We start from the raw sequence: 12,049 nt of genomic DNA on the forward strand, positions 1-12,049 counted from the left end.
ACAGGAAAAAAATAGAATTGGAACCACATTCTAAAAGAAAACTCCCAGCAAATAAGTTGTGTAGATATTCTGTGTTCAGAAACAATGCTTTGGAGGAAAGTGATCCCACATTTGAGCCAAAGTTAGTCATTCCCTCTTTTTTTTTTTTTAAATACCGAAGTGACTCATGCTTTGTCAGCTGGAGCACTTATGGAAAAAAAAACAAGCCTAGTAGGAATCTCAAAATGAACCTTTGTATGTTGGTTTTAGTCAATATTTTCCCAGCAGCAACTCCGCTTTCCAGAAAACTGACATCACTGTATAAATGTGGAGTTATGGAAGTGTTTTAACAATCCAATGTACCCTTAATTTGTTAACTCTTTTCTCCTGACTGACAAAGAAGATTGCCTAGGTGGAACTGCATTCTTCATCTAGGCAGCTCTTGTTTATCAATGCCTCTCTGAATAAACCCTTAGCTTTATACATGATTTTAAATACAGAAAGGCTGCAAAACTACATTGCGCCGTAACAATTGGCTGGGTGAATAGAGCTTTTAATGCCATTGCCAAGATGCTCTGTTGATTATTGATACTGTATCAAAGACATTAGCTGTTTCTCTGGTCATGTGTGTAACTCGGGCAAACTGAAGTTATAAATGTAATGTAACCCACTAATGCTTCTAAACAGAGGGTGGGGTGTTCTGTGTATGTCCAGGAGGGATGGGTCAGCATCGGATTTTTAGGATAACCGGCTAAAATGAAATTACCGCCAATGAAAACGAATTAGTCCTTTTTCACACCCTGTGGTTATCCTAAAAATCTGTCATGGACCCGGCCGTCCTGGACCTACGTAAGGCACCCACCCTGAATTGAGCAAACCACTGCACTAGATAATCAATTTGATGGCCAATGTTCTTCCCCACAGGAGATGTCAAAGATCCTGATACATCCCAGGGTGTACGCCTTCCTTCATATACCCGTTCAGTCGGCGTCCGACAGCGTGCTCATGGACATGAAGCGTGAATACTGCGTGGCAGACTTCCGGCGAGTGGTGGACTTTCTGCAAGAAAAGTAAGCCATGGTTCTTAACGCAGACGCGATCTGTTTATTTTGTAAAGCCCTTCTGGCAGGGAACCAGCATGCATTCCTGCTAAGGAAATATCTTCTGAGCTTCAAAGTCTTCAGGCTGCTATGAGAAAGCCTTGATGTGGTTAATTGCTCCATTCACCTGTGTACATGCTGTATGCCTCAGAGTATCGTACTGAAAATGTGTCAGCATGTTTGTAGTCTTCGGATAATAAAAACTGAGGTGACCAGCCTAATCCTTTACCTTCACTTGGCTTTAATACCCTTTAATGTGGCTTTTCAGGAAGGCATACTTGGTTGCCTCCCAAGCTTTGCCGATGAATTTGCCAAAGTAAATGGGTCTAGTTAGTTTAAGCGCATCGTAGGGTACATTCCATAACTAGGCTGGCTGTAGTTTAATTAATGAATCTCAAGCAATACTGAAAAGAGAGCATTACTTCAACTGATCTACTTTGTAATGGGCAGAAGAAATATTGATAGAAAAAGTGAGGTTTTAGCTTGTGTTTTACAAGTAGACCGATCCATTGAGTAAAGATGTTGCCCTTCTAAAAGCATGCAAAGAGTTAGATATATGTTGTGCTGTTTTAACAGTCACTTTCACAGAGTTCACACAATATTAGATTGTCGGTAAGGATGGGTTTATTACCCTCACAGTTCACTCCCTCCACTGCAAACAGTGGCGTTTAGAAGCCGTCACGAAGCGAAGCACGTCAGTATAGAAGTGGTTAAAATATATTGTCTTTGAAGACATCTAAAATTCCTTTAAAATGTATAAATTTGGATTACGTGACTATTCCCTTTGCCCTCTACATTGCTGCTTTCTTGTTCTACTGCATCACATCTTCCTCCTTGACAGCCCAGGCTTATTTTTCTAGAACTGCTTTGTAAAAGAGTGTGGGGATATCTGTCCAAGTAAGCAGCCCAGTAAGAGCCCAGGTCCCATTCTTTAGATATCTGTACAGCTTCGCCTCAAGTCAGCCCCTTTCCCTTGGTGTATATATTCACAGTAGCTCTTACCTAGAGACCTTACTGGCTATCTTCATTACTCCGATCCCCTGCCTTTCTCACTGCAGTCCTTACATCATGAGATTTGCTCACTACTTGTATAGAGTTTACTTTTCCTACCCTAAACATAAAATAGGCTTCACTTAGCTACTTGTGGGGCCAGGGACTGGGAGGAGGAAGATGAATGAGGAGGTAATGCAAACTCTTAAATTCTCGTAAGGTTTTCTTGCTGCTTTTTTCCTGTGTTGTTAGGAGTCTCACTCAATCAATCATTCAACCAGGGATTTGTGAAATGCGCTACTGACCCGTGAGGGTCTCAAAGCGCTGGGGAGGAGGGGATATTGTGAAGCTCTGTTGCACCCAAAGAGCCAGGTCTTGAGGCTCTTCCTGAATGCTTGCAGAGTGGGGGATGGTCTGATTCTGAGCTGGAGATCGTTCCAGGTCTTTGCCGCGATGTAGGAATAGGCTTTTCCACCCTTTTTGGCTCTGTGGATGCAGGAGTTTCCACAAGGGCGATGTTGATGGAGCGGAGGCTTCTCTTGGGTGCGTAAAAGGAGACTCTTTCGTTGAGGTATTGGGGTCCGGTGTTGTGTAGGGATTTGTAGGCATGAGTGAGTAGCTTGAAAGGCACTCTCTTCTCGACGGGGAGCAAGTGGAGGTCTTGTAGGTGCTGGGTGATGTGGTCTTGTCGTGGGATGCAGAGGAGGAGTCTGGCACCGGTGTTCTGGATAGTCTGGAGATTGCAGAGTAGGGATTGTTGATTCCAACATAGAGAGCGTTTCCATAGTCCAGTGTGCTGATTATGAGTCCCTGGGTGACGGCCTCCCTGGATTCGGGGCGGGGGGGTCCATTTGAAGGTCTTGCAGAGTGTGTTGAAGCACTTGGAGGAGACAGCGTTGATCTGTCGGGTCATGGTGAGGGAATAGTAGAGTATGATGTCAAGGTCCATGGGTGTGGGGGTTGCCGAGGGCGGTGGGCCACCAGGTGTTGTCCCATGCGGAGGCGGTAGGTCCGTGTGCGAGTCCTTCGGTCTCCCCTGAGTTGAGCTTCAGGCAGCTGCTTCTCATCCAAGATACCACGTCTTTCATTACTTCCTGGAAGCTGAATCTGGTGAGTGAATCCAGTCAAGGGCGGTTCCCTGTATGCCGGCGTCGTGGAGTCTGTCGGTGAGAGACTGTGTCGAACGCTGCCGAGTGGTCTAGTAGGATGAGAGCCACCGTGTGGCCCTGGTAGAGGAGAGTGCAGATGTTGTCTATGGCGGCTAGGAGGGCTGTCTTGGTGCTGTGGTTGCTGCAGAATCCAGATTGGGAGGAATCGAGGATTGGGTTAGCTTCAATGAAGTTCGTGAGCTGGATGTTGACGATCTCAGTGACGTAAGCTGCGAAGCGGAGGACCGAGATGGGTCTGTAGTTTTTAGTTCCGTCGGGTCTGTAGAGGGCTTCTTGAGGAGGGGCTTGACTTCTGCACGTTTCCAGTTATCAGGGAACATGCTGGTATTGAAGGTGGAGTTGATGGTGCATCATAGTTTGGGTGCTATGGCAGCGGCGGCTCTGTGGAAGATGTGCGGCAGGAAGGGGTCGGTGGGGGCTCCTGAGTGTATGCTCATCATGGTTGTGGCGGTGTCTTCTGTAGTGACAGGGGTCCAGCCGGAGATAGTAGGCTGGCTGACGTTGCTGGAGAAGGTGTGGTGTCGGTGTCTTGTTTCTGTTCATCGAAGTTGTCTAAGAGGGACTTGATCTTGAGATGGAAGTAGAAGGCGAGTTTGTTCCAAAGGTCCTGGGAGAGCGTCACGTCTGAGGCTTCACTTGGGGATTTGGTGAATTCTTGTATGATGCTGAAGAGTTCCTTCAAGTTGCGGGAGTTGGCAAGGATTCTGTCCTGGATGAAGTTCTTTTTTGTGGTTCTGATGCATTGGTGGTATTCTGTCATGGCGTTTTTGTAGCTGGTCCGTGCTTCTGGTGTTTTGCTGTTTCTCCACACTTTATCGAGACGTCTGCAGGTGCGTCTGTATTCTCGGAGGTCGGTGGTGAACCAGGTGGCGTTCGCGGGATGCTGTCTGTTGGAGTACCGGAGGGGGGGGGGGGCGAGCAGTCGGTGATCCGTCTTTGGAGTTTGTTGGCTTCAGAGTTGGCGTTAGTCGTGGCAGAGGGGAAGCGTGGTTGAGAGTGGAGTTGAGGTGCTCTTCAATGACCTTTCTCCAATCCCTGTGGTGGCGGTGGGTTTTGAGAAGGAGAAATGTACGCAGTGGTGGTCCGTCCAGAGGGGTTGTGTGGTGTAGCTGAAGTGGATGTTGTTTCCTCCTGCGAAGATGGGGTTGAGGGTGTGTCCTACCTTGTGGGTGGGGGTGGTGACGAGCTGTTTCAATCTAATGTTGGCAAGGTTGTCTAGGAGGGTGGTGGAGTTGGGGCCGCTGAGGTTGTTTAAATAAAAATTCAGGTCTTCGAGCAGTACTTAGTCCATGGAGGCAAAGGCGTGGGTGGTGATGAGGTCTATGATTGCGGTGAACGTGGTGCGTGGCCCGGGAGGTCTGTAGGCGAGGGTGCCGTGTAGGGTCGTTCTGGGGTTTGTCAGGATATGGAAGTGGAGGTGCTCCTTGGGGGACGAGGAGTCGTTTGTGTTGGCTGTGGTGAGTCGGAGGAAGTTCTTGTGTTCTCACTACTTGCTGCTTCTGAAAAAGTAAAAAATTGTTCTGCATTCTGTTCTTCAACTGTTGTTTTTGCGTTTGTCACCCCGAGTGGGACAGGTATGCTCAGACGTGAGTCCCGTGCTCTCCATGCCACTGGAGTCAAGCTATCCTGGCTGAAGAAGGCTGATAGCCAGAAACCGGTCCCAGGATGCTTGTTTGCGGTCCAGGGAAGACATGGCTTGGCAGTTCAGGCTGGACTGTCCCCATGAGGCACAGGGTCAAGGCTGATTTGCATATGGCCATGTCTGAACTGGGGTGGTGTGGAGTGCAAAAAAACGATGGATTTAGGCCCAGATCTCTGTACTGGGGTGAATGTATGACATTGTTCTGCATTCTGTCCATCACCTGTGGTTTTTGCTTCTGCAAAAGTGACTTCTACACATCTCAGTTTTTAAAAACTGTCCATCTCTGAGCACCTTAGACACCGATGTCCTTAACACCTATTAAATACATTTAGTTGATGTACTGCTGTTTTGAGAGGATCTTAAAAAAAGCTTCCTTTATTGGTGCATGAACATCTTTGAGCTTGCACCTCCCATTGTATATCACAACTTTGTTACTAGGTAGTAGGTGGTAAGCATGTTTCCTTCAAAAGTGTAGCTTTATCATAATTCATTTTTAAGAAGCTCTATTAAAATTATCAGCAATCTTCAAAATACTGTCATCTTTTAAAAGATAACAAGTGTATCCATGTAGGGAGCTTTTTCCCACAAGAGAATGAGAGTTTGTCAAAACCAGGACTCTTGTTATGCGTGACTGTATGATTAAGGTGCAGATGCATGTCTTCCAGGGGATGCCCCAGTCATTGATCCTTGAAGAGAGGGAGGAACATCCTTACCTCACTGAGAGGAAGTGTGAGTCCCCTGTATGCATGGACCGAGCCTGATGTGACTGTGCTCCTAGGGCATATTTGGCTGTGTGCTGGAGGCAAGTGGCTGAAGCGGGTATGATGTTGAAATCTTAAGGTGTAGGCCCCCTGACATTAGCATGTCTGCTACAGGGTCTTGATTCCTACTAGGGGTTAAGGTGTATTGGGCCCATGCTGGTATGGGTCAACCCAAAGATGGGACTGGTCCCATTTGCCGGATAGCCAAGCATTAAAGAAACTCACTTGATCCACTGGTGCAACAACAACAAGGTGACAGATGGAGTGCTTAGTTTGATCGCTGCCTCTGGCAATTGCTCTGGCCACATGTCATTCCATAATTTCTCACCCACCATACCACTCTAGACAAAGGCCTTCTTTATGCAAACCAGTACTGACTCCTCCTCATACGAACTGTTTGTCTTGAACTACCAGGCGAAGCTATCACCAGAAGGAACCACAAGCAACCCAAAACTGCTTCGCCTTATTTGGAGCTCGCCCTTATGGTGTATCTTAAGTCTTGTGGCATAGCGAGCAAGGGACCCACGTCTCGTTATGTCTGTCGCCCTTAGGGCATCAGCTCTAACACCAACAAGGTGATGGATAGAATGCTTGAATTAATCTGAGCTAATGCAGATAGCTCATGCCACATTCCAGTCCTTTGTTTGTTCCCACCATGCCATTCCACCCTGCTCCTCATGGAAAATGTCAACCATGAACTTTTAGACAGTTCGGGCCAGACTGTTCATATTGGATGCTGGTCATATCATTTTTCATATTGGATTTTGCTGGGTCCAATCTGAGGTGGCGTGGTTTCAAACATTCTATCTATCGCTTTTGTGCATTCTGCATTGATCCACTGGTGGGCATATTCCCTTATGCATCCCTGCTTCCAAGACACATTATGCAACTCTGGTAAGGGTTGGAAAGGGAGTGGTAGCCCTGATGACCCAGAATCCGGCAATGCAGCGACTAATCACCATAGGATAAGTCATTGCCTTAGTGCCGCCGACCCAGAAGAAAGAGACATGACTTACTAGTTATCCCTCTCCATATTTCAAGTGATGGTGTTTGGCCTACAGAATTTTCAGGCAAGTCTCTTAATTTTTATCGGGATCCAAACAAGGGCCAAGGAGCATTTTAACTCATTATTACCACTCACTGTTCTTGTATGTGTTGAGCCTCTCTATTGCCTGCACTCTAGAGTCAGTGACTGAAGCACCTCTGTGTATTTAGGATCCCACTCCCAAACAATGTGAAGAAATCATGGGACCTCTTATCTCCTTCTGGCGAGAGTGAGACTCATTAGAACCAGGAATTACTGGGAGATTTATGTTTGAATTGTGATATGTGTGTTTCAAGTTATTGTAGCCTGGCTATTAAGATTGCTGTGGACTGTTCCTTTGAGTGAATATAATGATGTTTCCTGGTAGCCAATGAGTGTGTCTGTTCTGTTTTGTGGATTCTGACCAGATAATGTTGCATAATGTGAAAATCTTTATTCATCAGTCAACTCGGAGTTCTTGTTCCCAGGGAAACAGGTGGAGGCCACAGTATATGTAAAGTTAGGTGGTTTATCGCACACACCTCATCCTCCGCACTGAATCCCATCTCCACATTGGATTAAGGCTAGGTAGCCGACTCCTCTTGTGAGACTCGCAGGTTATCACCACCACAGACATACATGAGATACACTGGAGTGGGTGACAGGAGTGATTAACAATTCTGCAAAGAAACAATACAGGAATGTATTTACAGGCACCAGGTAGTTTGCATTTTCAGAACATATTTGCAATTACTGGGTTAGGGGCTTATGGACTCAAAGGGGGGACTGCACTAGTAGTTTGTCAAAGATGACACCAATATACAAGTAGTGCAAAAGCAGGAAACGTCTTAAAGTGCCCAGCATCCTTTCCATATGCTCCATCTTTAAGCTACTCAACACAGTTTCCGGGTTTGCCACTTTAATACCAGCAACCCTCCTTAATATATATCCCCCCTCCCCTAAGTGCACCAAGTCAGTTGTCTTGCTGTCTACCGCTAAGCTTTATATATGTTCTTAATCTTTACCTTCAAGCATGTCAGTATCTTCAACAAGACCGTCATTTGCTGTATCCTACGTGGCCCCACTAAGATCAGATCTTGAGCCCCAGCCTTGCTTTCATGTCCTGGCAACGTTATACCATTTATTTGATAAGGCACTTAACTAGTCAAAAACATAAAATAAGCGTTGAATCATAAGCGTGGCCTATCGTTTGCCCTTTTGCTGGTGAGTGGATCCAAGGTAAAGAATATTGCCACTCCACCACTGACTGTTGCACTGTTTCTGGGAGAGATGTCCTTAGTGTGCTGATGATGGATAAACTAATAGACTTCAGATTGTACTTTCTTTTTTGAAAGTTGCCCGGTAGAGCCGCCAACACCCTGTGGCTGTAGCGTGATCCTTGCCTACCTTTGATGCTTGGAACCATTCTACTTCTTCTGAGGAGCTCATACAAGATTTCTGGAGGTAGGGCTTCTGTTGACTCCTCATTCTGTGGTGTCACTTCAGATAAATCTAAATCAAGTCTCCTTGCAAGTAGGCACATTTGCAGTTCATAAATTTAGGCACATTCAGATACACTGCTAAAATGAGGACACCCTGCCTTCTGCGCCTGTACAAAACCTGATTTAACCAATCCAGCCTGGTACAAGACAAATGTGTTTGAAGCATTCTCCCAATATGCAACTCGGAGCAAAAAAGAACAATTATTTTCATTTTGCACCAGTATTATGATCGTTCTCAAAAACCACTTACATTGTCACTGTAAATGTTTCACTTTACAGCACTGCAGCAATTGATTGAACAGACAAATTAAGTGTGAATAAGTCCTTCTGTGAGAGAATGTTCATTAAAACATGGCCTGCAGCCCAGAAGATAGCTTGGCCAATTTTCATTAATGACCAACATGCTTGAAACTCTTAACTTTCACCAGAGCCAAATCTCTTATCACCAGTGTTTTTAATATATTTTGCCACTTGGACTAGATTGTTCAGTACTCTAAATAAAACAATGACCCGGGTTTGCACATTTTGTTTTTCAAATGTGCTTACTATGCCTTATGCATTTATTTGCATACAAATGCAAATAATGTAATGAATTATTAAATACATTACTGAATTACCATTGCATTTCCATATTCAATGGTTATAGTCAAGAGACAATTTCTCCCGTAGTCATAAAATTTCAAGCCATATTTTATTAAATGTTGTATTCAAGTTAGTGATATAGACACATATTGAATTTTAATTGTTGCAATGGCTAATTTTAATCTTTTAATTCCGAGAGCAAAACACAATCTCATGCATATGAGGCTATTCATTTTAAGAAGGGGCAAAATGCATTGTGCCCTGTGTTGATAGTTTTTACCCTGTGGATGTATTGCCCCGTCGTTTTATCGTCAGTTGTCTTGCTGAAGACCTTAATGCTGCCTTGAATTAATGTCTGCATTGAGTACATTTTGGCTTTTTGCTAATGAACGGGTACTGTTTCATAGTAATCTTTTCATGTAACCTGTGCTTTATTATTTTTCCAAATTCCTAGTTCTCGCAGTTCTTATTTTATAGCTTATCAACTTCATTGCGATCAAGAATTACTTTTTACACACTGTTTCCGTTTTTAAAGGCTCTAAACACAGTATTTATTGGGATTAGTGCGATTGACAATAACCCCCAATGTTAGAATCCGCAAAGTCACAACTGCCTAAAATTGTTTAGAAGGTTGGCTGTTTTCCTTGACGATCCCTAGAAGTATGTGTGACCAAAACAACTGGGCAAGGGCTTGGCTCACAACCCTTCTCTGTTCTCATCCCAACCTAACTATATCTCTGAAACATTAAAAATATAACCCTAAACAAATTCCTAATTGCTTGTGTTCTAATCACTTGGGTATAATATGTGTGACTCGTTCTTTCCAAGATATACCTTCAAAATCCCCTGTCAGAGGGGCCCCAGATAATCCATGCTGAAGGAGCCGAGGTATCTCACCATTGTACAAAGCATCATTGTGTTGTTAAGGGTAACTTGATATAGTAAGCCCCATCTCAGTTTGGTTTGACAGGTTGTTCTTTGGCTTTGATACTAGTAAAGAGAACATTGACTTCCTCCAACCCCTCTTTGCATTTTGTATTACTAGTTTTCACATATCTGGAGTGGATGTTATTGTTTCCATCATTTGCCTCTGCACCAGGGCTGTATCCATGAACTTTAAGGAAATGTCTTTCCTCTCTGCAGTGCTTCACTGTTTCGACTTCTTCGTTTTGGTTGAGTTGAACAGGTGCACATAATCCTGATGCAAGAACACAAAGATGAGCTTCCTTTCATCTCTTTCGTGCTAGAATGCAAGCAGAGTATCCCAGGACCTTCTCTGGATGGGTGACACCAAAAGTGACTAGTTCTGTGGGCATTTATGTGACCGGATGTGGTTCATGGTCTCTCAGATTTGCTATTATGTTAATAGAATGAAATGTTTATCGGTATTGCCTTTTTGTTTCCTGCCAAACGCCTTAGTAGATCTGCCACACTGTAACTGCTTCGATAGGAATGTGTTTACTTCAGTTTATTCCCTGCAACATTTGCACATTAGCGTTCCACGTCAGAGGCAAATTCACTGAAACAAGGGCAACCTATTTATTTAATCAGTGAGCTCTGCGTCCCTGTTTTAAATCTCCATTAACATAACTCCACTAACTTCTTATGGAGCGCACCATGCACATGGCCTTTTTGTGCACGGATCCAGAGTAGTTGCAGAGACTGATATATGTCCAACAGAAATATCGACCCTGTCAAACCCAGCTATCTACCAGTGATGTTCATGTCCCTATTGTATGTCTGTGTGGATCTGGTATACCTATTCTTTAACACCCATGTTGGTATATGGTATAATCTGGTTGGAAAGTGGACTTGCATCCTGATTTGGTGTAGATGGTGTTTCATGTTCCCTGTCCACCATCTTGGGTATGCATTACTCATCATATATTTATACCTTGATCTGGGTCCAATAACTCTGCTTATATGCATCTGTCACTTTCCCAGTAAAAAGCGTACATATGGCTGGCTCTCTGTGTTGTTCTCGAAAGCATTGAGATTCCATGGGACAGAGAGACCTAAGCAATGTCGTTGGCACAGGGTATGTTGTTCCAAACTATACAGCATACATCCCATGGTTCGCCATAAAAGGCTAGTTACCAATGAACAATTCGTAACCAGTTTCACCTCCCCTAGTGTTCATCTCTCATCCTTGGGTATCTTTCAAACCTCTCTAACCTTCCTCTGTGTCTTACACCTTCCCTAGGGGGTTGTGAACGATAAGTAATAGGGCAGTGTTGGGATTATGTCAGGTTGTTTCTCCTAATTACCCTCGGTCTCCACTGGAAGCCAGATGTGCTTAGAGTAATAATAATGGATAATGGATTGGAGTGCCACCCGGTGCCATATCACAGCCACTGGGGTTGGTAGCTCTATTACGTGGTGATCTGAAGTGTGCCTGTATACTTACTGCCACAAGAGGACACCTGGTCTATCCTGCCTGCCGTTCCTCTCTCTGCATTCTGCAACTCAGTGTCTTGTGAAGGAACCCTAGGTAATCTGCCTCCTGTTGGCTTGAAACTTGCATTGCTCTATATAATTCAGGTCATCTATCCTCGAGTGCCCTGCCTGTCTTCCAAGATAGGTCCAGTGCTAAATGTGTACCAATGGTTGAACGTTGTGGTCACCAGCACTTAATTTGAGGAACGGAAATATGGACTTTTACCTAGAACGAAAGAGAAAAACCAACACAAGTAGAATGAGAAGAAGGATAAAGGTTGGAAAATAGTGATGGAGGGCGAAAGCATCGATGACGAAGAACCTGTAAAAGTAAGGGAAAGTGACATGAATGTGTAGAGTATTGTACACAGGTCTTATTAAGACTAGGTGGCCATGGTATTTGGCAACCTTGGCATTTGGCAATACAGGTGGAGGGCTGTTAGGAAAATCTTTGGACCTCTGCAATTTTTGTTTCACTTATCAACCACAGACGACACCCCTACAAGCATGGGCCATTCCGAAATGCAGTAGTTTATGATGTTCCTTTATTTCGTGGCTCGGAAGTGATGAATGTATTTTGAGGAAGTTACTCGCAAGTTTTGTTGTAGGTAGGGTCGCTAGGCAGGGCTGAGAGGTGGACAATACAAGTTGAGCCCTTACCACTTCGTGCCTCTGACTTCATTCTGTCGTTTGAACGATATGTTTGGTGGAGTCGCCCTTGACCAGCAGGCACGTGGCAGCTGAACAACCTGGTTCCCCAGATGTTTCAGAAGCTTCATTCTTTTGCCACACATCTTGCAAACCATAGTTTGGGGAGGTCTGGCAGGTGGCAAGGATTGTTTTTCCGGGGAGCTTCCCCTAAAA

At 44.6% G+C, this 12,049-nt stretch overlaps 1 protein-coding gene across 1 annotated transcript in view; it reads left to right on the forward strand.

Moving 5' to 3' along the window:
• Positions 1-12,049, forward strand: part of CDKAL1 (CDKAL1 threonylcarbamoyladenosine tRNA methylthiotransferase) — a 2,392,744-nt gene that overhangs the window by 1,708,190 nt on the left and 672,505 nt on the right. The window contains exon 10 of the mRNA XM_086965147.1: positions 904-1,049. Coding sequence (XP_086821273.1) covers positions 904-1,049 — 146 coding nt within the window. The remainder of the gene's footprint in view (positions 1-903; positions 1,050-12,049) is intronic.

Source organism: Lissotriton vulgaris, chromosome 4_1 (assembly GCF_964263255.1).
Source record: "Lissotriton vulgaris chromosome 4_1, aLisVul1.2, whole genome shotgun sequence".
Lineage (NCBI taxonomy): Eukaryota > Metazoa > Chordata > Amphibia > Caudata > Salamandridae > Lissotriton > Lissotriton vulgaris.